At 40.5% G+C, this 9,324-nt stretch overlaps 1 protein-coding gene across 1 annotated transcript in view; it reads left to right on the top strand.

The window, feature by feature from the left end:
* The first annotated feature begins 4,665 nt into the window (after positions 1-4,665).
* Positions 4,666-9,324, top strand: part of antxr1c (ANTXR cell adhesion molecule 1c) — a 37,743-nt gene continuing 33,084 nt past the window's right edge. The window contains exon 1 of the mRNA XM_034859752.1: positions 4,666-5,302. Within this exon, the coding sequence (XP_034715643.1) occupies positions 5,145-5,302 (158 nt within the window). The 5' untranslated portion in view covers positions 4,666-5,144. The remainder of the gene's footprint in view (positions 5,303-9,324) is intronic.

The following is a 9,324-nucleotide window of genomic DNA, read 5'->3' as shown; positions in this document are numbered from 1 at the left end:
GAGGATTCATCGTCAACATGAACAAACTGACATTGATCTGATAAATAACACTTAAACCAGCTTAGAGCAGTTGCCAATTAAATGTTCCAATCTCTGTAATAAAATATGATGGTCAATGACGACAAATGCAGCACTATGATTTAACAACACTAGTACAGAGATAAGTCCTTTGTCCATTTTCACAAGTGCTGTCCCTATGCTATGATGAACTCTAAATCCTGACAGAAAATCCTCAAATAAGCTGTTGCTATGCAGAAAGTGACCCAGCTGTTTGGCGACTGCTTTCTCAAGAATCTTAGAGAGAAATGGAAGGTTGGATATAGCTCTATAGATAGATAGATAGATAGATAGATAGATAGATAACTTTATTGCCATTACACATGTACAAGTACAAGGCAACGAAATACCGTTTGGAGCATGCCTCCAGGCTGCTGCTAATACAAGCGCCGCCACACGCACTCCCTGAAAAGGATTTATGAAGACAGCAACATGGTACAATCCAAACATCACAATGTAATGCACAAGAACACACACAGTTCATGTTAACACATGAAGGAATATTTTGAGGTGGCATTGAGAGAGTGCGAGAAACACGAAATCGAATCAGACAGACGGATGTGGGGCGGGATGGGGGGCGGGGGGGGGGGGGGGGGGGGGGGGGGGGGGGGGGGGGGGGGGGGGGTAGTGTATATGAGTTGTGTGTGCAAATGTAAGCGTCAAACTGTCTGTGTTGTTAAAGTTGGCTAAAACATCTGGATCAAGGTTGGGCTTTTTCAGAAGAGGTTTAATTACAGCTACTTTAAAGTGCTGTGGTAGCCTGTTATTAAAGACAGATTGGTTATATCTAGTAGAGAAGTGTTGACTAAGGGTAAAACTTCTTTGAGTAGCCTTGTCGAGATGGGGTTTAAGACATCCAAGACATAACTGATGACTCACATAATGATGTTCCTTGAAAGAGAGGAAGTTGCAGAGTTAGAAGACGGCAGCAGGTCAAAATTGTTGCTACTTAAAGACAAAATTACTGAGCTGATCAGTGGCATAGATGACAAAACAGGCCAAACTGACCATGATATTGAAACAGTAGGCACACATCACAGAATAGAGGAACTGAGAACTGTAACCCCACAACAAGAAGTGGGAACTGAGCAGATTACTGCAGCCAAAGCCAGTGATTCTCTGCTCCTGGCCCAACACCCTACCCATCATCAGGGGAGCATGCAGCTCTCACCCAGCGCACAGCACTGGTGCAGATAGTTTAAATTTCTGGTCATATGTGAACTGGGCCAGAAAGATAAGCTGACTTTTTCCAGCCTTGCCCATCAGATTGAGAATGGCCTTCACATAGGCTATCCTGAAGTAGAAATAGTAGATGCCATAATCAGGGCTATTTTTCAAGTTCACCGCTACGCAGCTTCTTGGAAGGTAACACCCCAGCTAACTCTTCCCACACTTAGATGCATCCTGTGTTCCCACTTCCAAGTGAAGAGGGCAACAGAGCTTTACAAACAGCTACCTTTAGAAGCACAGCATAGCAAGGAGACCCCTCAAAGCTCCCTGATGCACGTCTTAGATTTGAGGCAGATAATACTGTTTGCCTTCCCAGGAGTCAGAATCAGGGCTTGAGCATGTCCCTGCTCTTGTCCAGCGCATGTGTTTACACACAGCCCTTATAGGTCTCCAAAGTGGAAGTATCTGGATAGACACGCAGCCTTTCGTGCTGGATAGTGAAACATTGGACGAGGTTTTGCAAGAGAAGCTTAACATTGCTTGTGCTAATGAGATAGAAAGACAAAACAAAAAGCAGTTTAATGCCCCACAGCCTGCTACAACTGTAAGTGCAGTCCAGTTAGAAGATACACCATCTGCAAAGTGTCCTGTGAAGGAAGCCAAAGCTAAGATACCCGCAGACCTGGTAACAGAGTTAGCTGAACTAAAGACAGGTGTAGCTTCTCTAAAAGATCCTCAGTGCAGAGATAGCTCAGATTAAGGAGACATTACAGCAGCCTATGTTTTAAATCACCGCCTCATGCCTATGCCCCAGCTCCTGTAAAGAGGCCAAATAGGGACCCCCAGCCACCCTTTTCCCAGCAGCAGTATTACAGAAACTACAGTCAGCGCAAAGCACCTGACCCTGTGCAGTTTCAATATGCACCTAACCTGTGTACCAACCGCTCCGCTCAAGCTCCAAGGAGGTACTTTGTCTGCCAGCAGGCCAGAACAAGTGGACGCTGCGCACACTGCTTCCAATGTATAGGGCGCCGTTTGTAAAGCGGCTCACGCGGAAAATAACAGCAACATTTTGTCACATTTAGCTTTAAATAATGTTTAAAAAACTGATATGAAATTTTAAGGGTCACTTTCTTGCACATTTACAACAATATTTGTCAACTTAAATCCAAATTTTAAATGTTACACCTAAATGTTAAATCTAAATGCTAAATCTAAATCTAAATGTTAAATCTAAATCTAAATGTTAAATCTAAATCTAAATCCAAATGTTAAATCTAAATATTAAATCTAAATCTAAATGTTAAATCTAAATCTAAATGTTAAATCCAAATATTAAAGGTTACACCTTAATGTTAAATGTTAAATCTAAATGCTAAATCTAAATCTAAATGTTAAATCTAAATCTAAATGTTAAATCTAAATCAAAATTTTAAATCTAAATGTTAAATCTAAATCTAAATGTTAAATATAAATAATAAATCTAAATCTAAAAGTTAAATATAAATATCAAATCTAAATCTAAATCTATCTGTTAAATGTAAATGTTTTGTGTGAAACTAAATATTTAGCTAATATGCAAATTAAAATGCTGGTAACCGGAAGTACCAAAATAAAGGCTCGAGGAGGTCATTGTATGTTTATAGTGTCAAATAACGAATATAAATCATCTCATCCGGGGATATGGACTCTTGAACTTGGATAAACGTGATTATAACTACCTAAAATAATAAACACACTTGAAGAAACTGTATTTGAAGAGTACTGTGAGTTTTTAGTGTCACTTTTATGAATGGCGTCGGACTTATAGCCACTAAAGCTAGATTTGTTTCAACCATACAAATATTTCCCAGAACAAAAAGAGGAGGAAACCTTGGCAGTCATAGCTAAGGAACTAGCAGTTTTAGCAGTCTTGTTTGTGTGATTATAATTACACTACATACCAGGGGAAAAAAAGGGAAAATGTAAATCATGTAAATCACTTGCTGCATGTAAAGGCAATTTAAATCCCGAGCAGTACAAAACAAATAGCTATTGCTGAAAAAAATGCCAAACATAAGGGTTTGTTTTTTATGAAAATCTTGAAGATTATAATTTAAAGCAGACACAGATTAATTTTGCATATTCCAAAACGTTATAGCATTTCACAAATTGCCCCACAGCAGACCTGGGGACATGTAGAATACCATCCTACTGGAATGCTGTGCTAAATGCATAGAGGGTGAGAGGAACTGGCGGTTAAAAAGGGGCCTAGCAGCTCATTTTTTACACTGGGGCCCCTTGGCCGGTTATTCTGCTTGTGTTTACAGAGATGATACGGATGGTTCAGAGGACAAACGTGCAATTTATGTGTGTATAATTGTGTTTTCTGGCTTTCACAGTTTGATAAACTGTTTTGATTTATATGGGATTAGGAACACAGGTAAACTCTGCAAACGTTACAAATAACCCCGGCTATAGTGTCCTTTGCGGTTACGATAAACTAAGTATTCAGACTTGCAAAATTATTTAATTTGTAAAAAATAGTTTAATAATCAAATATATCCCTCCATCCTAGAAACCTCAACCAATAATTGGCAAGGCATGGCGGCTTTTTTTGTTTAGCCCATTTCAGTAACAGGGCATTTAAAAGTGCTTTACATAAATCATTAAAGAGCAGTTATAAACAATTATAGATATATTTTATATATCAAATATGAGATTAAAAGTTACAGTGGTATAAGAAACAAACAATTCAGCATCAAAAAGAAAGGTCTTCGGCCTTGATGTTAAAGAGTTGCGGCAAACTTGCAATTTTGGGTAGAGTTTGTTCCAGATATGTGGAGTAAAAAAACTGAACGTTGATTCCCCCTGTTCTGACTCCAAGGACGGAAGGCAGATGTGTCCCAAACAACCTGAGAGGTCTGGGGGGTCAAAGTGTATAACAGCAGATCAAAAATTTATTTTGGCTCCATTATAGGTCTTAATTATCAAATCCAAATATGTTTGATGAACAACAAAACACATTTTGTGTAAGTTCGTTGTATCTTGTAAATATAGCTGTTTTCCACACTCTCCTTCCAGCCTCTGGTTTATGATGGTGTAATTACAGAGCATGTTGTGTTCATGGCCCCTGCTGCTGTAATTAACTGGTAGGCCTACAGTAGCACAGAGAAAGCAAACAAACAGGTTGTGATTAACGAGGACAACATGCTGGTAAACTACATAAATGCACACATTGGTTAAAAGGTGGTAGGACAAATGTATTCCAATAGGCTTCAGCATTCAAGAGTGACAGTTCATATAGGCCTTTCTCATAATTATCATCCCACCCTGCTCTGCGCCGAATCCCCACGAAATGCGCCAGTCTGCCACGTGAGGGAGGCACAAAATGGGATCTTGGATTTTTCTTCTTTCTTTCTCCTCCTTTAGCCTGAAATATGATACCTGGTCCATTTCAGCCAAGTCTGTCCCCCGGGCTCCCTGTTTCTCCAGCGCCAACGCTGCTCTGCATTACCCACCTTCATTTGGCTTTTTCAGTCCAGTTATGACACTTTGACAGTAAACGAACCACCTATTCCATCATTATTTCTATTTCTCCCCTGGACGCGGGTTTGGATTTTACCTGCGAATGCTGTTTAATTCTATTTGCATGTGGATTCTGAAATATCCAAAACTTTTATTTTTGAATCATTCCCATTGAGAAGAAGCATCTCTCAAGCTGGCTCTTTTACTGGGATGCGGGCGGCCATGATTGTAAACTGAGCTCAAAATAAGAGACGTGGAATTTCGCCTGCATCCTTTCTTTTGTCTTTGTTGCATCTCAGCTTCTTTAATTATACAAGTTTCTGGGATGTAAGAAGACGCTCAAGCATTGCGCTTTGTTTTTTTCTGGTTTTTATCCAGAAGGAACTAACTTTTTATCCTGAGGAAAAACTATGGCGAGACTACTGTTGAACATGCGTCTTGTTTTGGTTTTATCCGGATTATTTTTGCTCTCTTCTCCATCCGCAAGAGCCGAGCCGGAGCACCAGGACGAAGAGGAGGAGGAGAGTTCCTGTCAGGGCGCTTTTGACCTGTATTTTGTCCTTGATAAGTAAGTAGAAACAGCCTGGAACTGTTTAATGTAAAGACATAAAAGGAATATCGTTAGGATACTAGCCTACAGCAGTTTCCCGGGTGAAAGGAAGCTAGCAAAATACACACAAAAAACAAGCTAATATCTGCATTTACTTTATTGTCACTGTTAACGTTATTTCAGCGCAGGTGTGTTATGCTGCAACTGAGGACAAAAAAATGCTGCTTATTTTTCAAACATGAGGAGAATGATATACGTTTTAGCTTCTGACATTAGTGTTTAAAAAGAGTTAAAAGAAAAGTGTAGGCTAAATTTGTGTGCGTATTTGCTTGCGCGTGCGGGCGCTTGATGACGCTGGAAAGAGTAGCTAGCCTATTGTTTGCTGAATAAGCAAAACGAGGGATGACGATTTGACGCAACAAGTAATATCTCTCTTTCTCTCTCTCTCTCTCTCTCTCTTTTATAAGTTAAAACCTCAGCTTCTTTGTCCACATTACTTTGTCAGAAAAAACACACGCTGCAAAGAGGCTGCTCTTTCATTCCCAACCATGCCAAAGGGACTTCTCACTCTTTCATTTCCACTCTCTGTACGCCCACATAGGAAAAATGCTGTGGTTGTGGGACATCTTAGCGCTGCACTTCAGCAGGAGGGGGAATAAAAAGTCAGAGAAAAGCAGCAGAGTGCCTGCTGCTCTTATAATGCATTTGCTGTGAGGTTAATACTGTACACATTCAAGTGCAGTAACTTATCATGTCTGACATCCTCTCTGCCATATTGCAACTCAGTATCGACTAAAACTCACAGATTACAGATCTAGATATCTCATTGTTGCATTCATTTTAGAGATTTAAGTCTGACTATAATTACTGTAAACAAACAACCTATCATCATTGTAAGCAACGGAGGCAACTTTACTGGAGAATCTGCTCACAGCTAAATATGACCCTTTATGGCATGCAATAAGAAACTTTATATCAGCTTTGCTATTGTATCTTGACATTACCTAACTTAGATTTAAAAGCATGTTGTGGCATCAGCTCATATCCCTCTCTTTGCATTAATAGGATGGGGAGGGGAAACAAGATAGGCCAGGAAGCATTTATAGAAAATGTGGTCTTGTTTTGGAGAACAAAATGTTGCGCGCAGCACCTTTAAAAGGCTGTTATGTTTTGTTGGGGTTTTTTTTTTGGAGGGGGGGGGTTGTTATGGAGCGAGGAATTTAAAGTCACTTAGTTAGCATCATTTGTGGCTGTTATCATCTCACACTCACACATGCCTTTATCTAAAGGACCACCAGTGACAGTGACAGTGCCTTGCTGTACCCACTGAACTCCGCAGCACCTTTGACATTTTTCCCGGCTTTTGATCCCTTACTAGAAGTGGACACAAAACACGGGACTGCCGCCTAGATGTGGAGGGCTGATTTGGCCAGTGCTGTGCGGTAAACACTGACACATGCTGCACATAAAGAAACAGCTTCTTCTTTGTTCAATGTCAAATGCTATTGTTAGCTGGTCTGCATGTTCTGGTGCTAACTCTGCGGGTGAGTAACAAGGTTTGGACATTGGTTATGGACTTCAAATGAGAAGAAGCTCATTAGAGACCTGCCTCAGCCAGCCCTCAACCCATCCCTCAGGCATGAGTGGGTTTTATGAGACACGGTCTGAACTCTCTGCCCTGGTTGATCCATATGCAAGGAATGTGTGTGAGAAGGGGTTTCAGTTAGGGATCAACCAATACTGGTTTTTCAGGGCGCATACCGATACTTAATATTAGTAGTTAATGAAACCGATTACAGATATTTGGAACTGATATGCAATAGGACAGTGAAAATGAACATCTTTAAGTCAAAATTAAATATAATATACAGTATGCATGTTTGTGTGTATATATATATATAATTCCTATAAAGACATTTGCACCATAAATTGTTGCAGATAACTTCTTCAAAAACTTCAATTTTGCTCAAAGGTGAAGACCTAAACCCTTCCAATGTTGAACCCAAATTTACACCCTTGGTTGGAGTAGTCTTTTAAAGCACCTAAATCAGGACAGACAGGAAGTTATTTTACAAGGAGTAACACAACTAAAATAGATTGTGCCCTTTGGTTGAGTATCGGGAAAAACAAGGCTGAGGGGTTTACTATGGCCACTGAAGATGTCATTTATTAGCTGCTTATCTCTGGTTGAAACTTTTTTATAAGTAAAAGCTGCTGAGTTGTAAGCCCAGTCTCCCTGGAAGTTCATTGATATTGGACAATTGTATTTAAATCAGCAACGTTTATTACAACAGTAGTGTTCCTTTTTATGTAGCAAGGTAAAAAGTAACGCCTAACTAGCTGTGTGTTGATAATGTAGGAACAATCAACACACTGGCGCCTCTGTGAGGCTGGACTTAGGTGCAGTGGTGCTTTGACGTTGGCGTGCTAGCATGCTCGCAACAACAAGGCTAACATGTTGAGTGCAAAGTGTAGCTGAAACTGTTAAGAATGTTATTAGTTTAGTTATGATATTTCAATCAGAACCAAAGTGGTGGACAGACCATCCAACTGACTTTGTCAGCCCAGATTCCCGCTGCTAGTGCCTACTATTAAAACATCATTAATGAACATTAACTGGGGCTTTGCATGATTATCCAACATAAACATCATGTCTGCAGATAAAGTTGGCAGTGTTAAACTGGCAAAGCTGATAGAGTTTGGATTGGTCCGTTTGATTAAGATGAGAAACACACTTTGGGCACTGTGTTGTAGGATCATGAGTTTCACATTAATGAGAAAAGATAACTGCTGCGTTGGCTCATAAAGTCAACTCCAAAGGCATTTATTGCCTACTTGGACAAATGATGTCATGTTATGGCTCGTACATGTAGGACAGTGCTGTTGGAGACATATGCGTGGCCGCAGCCTGAAGGGTAGACGAGGTGACTAATGCCATATGGTTGGACTGGGTTAGGAAAAACCTTTGGTTTTAGTGAGACACACGATTCTCAACTACTCAATCTGAATGTGATGTCCTAAAGGAAAGTACAGGTGTGACAACACCCACTAGGCGTCAAAGGGGTGAGGAGCAACAACACAACATCCAGGACTCAAAAGTTGCAACCAAATAAATGTAGGCTAGATGTCGGTTTTCTCTTCAAGTCCCAGCAGCAGACAGGGACTGCAACTTCAAAACACTGGAACGAATAACTAAGAGGACACAGGAGTAGGGTGCAGATGCTGGAGTAAATGGGAGATTGCTGTCTCCATGTCAGAGCTTTGCGGGAGCGTGCCGACACAAGCACACACACACACAAACACTGGCGCACACACCAGACGCCAGCCACCACGTCACTTCTTTTTACTGATAGATAGCGTTTACCTCATCCTAATTAATAAGCTAGTAAGTGGGGATTTTTGGTAGCCGGCCTTCCAAAAGAAAGCACAACAAAATGAAAATGTTAACCGATCATTAAGCGTTGACAGACGAGCAGGAAACAGAGTCTCAGTTCACCCGTTCAGGAGGCTTTGACACACTTTCCGCAGACAGCTGCAGGCTTGATGTTCTGTGCATTGTTGGACACATGCAGCCACCGGCCCTCGACAAAGCCGTCTTCCACCACCTCCACCTGCAGGTTGTCAGCAGTGTGTCTCCCCGACTTCTAGTCTGTGTGTAGAACCGATTTAACACGCTAGTCCTCATTGATATAATAGTTTATGTGTCACGTAGCTCTCCCCCAAACATGCTTAAAACGCAACTTGCTGGTTCAAAGTTAGGACTAGCAAGTTCATTAGCAGTTATGAAATAGATCGTATGGCCAATTTACATTTTTATCATGCAAAAGACAATTTTCTTTACAGTTTTTTTTTTTTTTATTAATATGGTTTAACAGATAGGCCTAATATTGATTGGTCAAGATTCGTAATGACGGTTAAATGATTAATCATCCCTACCAGCTGGACTTGCAACCCCATCCATAAAGTTTTGTTATGTAGGCCTTAGTCACAAAATAAAATGCAATTTAATATTTGGGCCTGTGGAATTTTTCATCTACATG

The sequence above is a fragment of the Etheostoma cragini genome, chromosome 21, assembly GCF_013103735.1.
Source record: "Etheostoma cragini isolate CJK2018 chromosome 21, CSU_Ecrag_1.0, whole genome shotgun sequence".
Classification (NCBI taxonomy): Eukaryota; Metazoa; Chordata; class Actinopteri; order Perciformes; family Percidae; genus Etheostoma; species Etheostoma cragini.
Note: the sequence above shows the minus strand (reverse complement) of the source record. Positions and strands in the feature narration are given on the sequence as shown.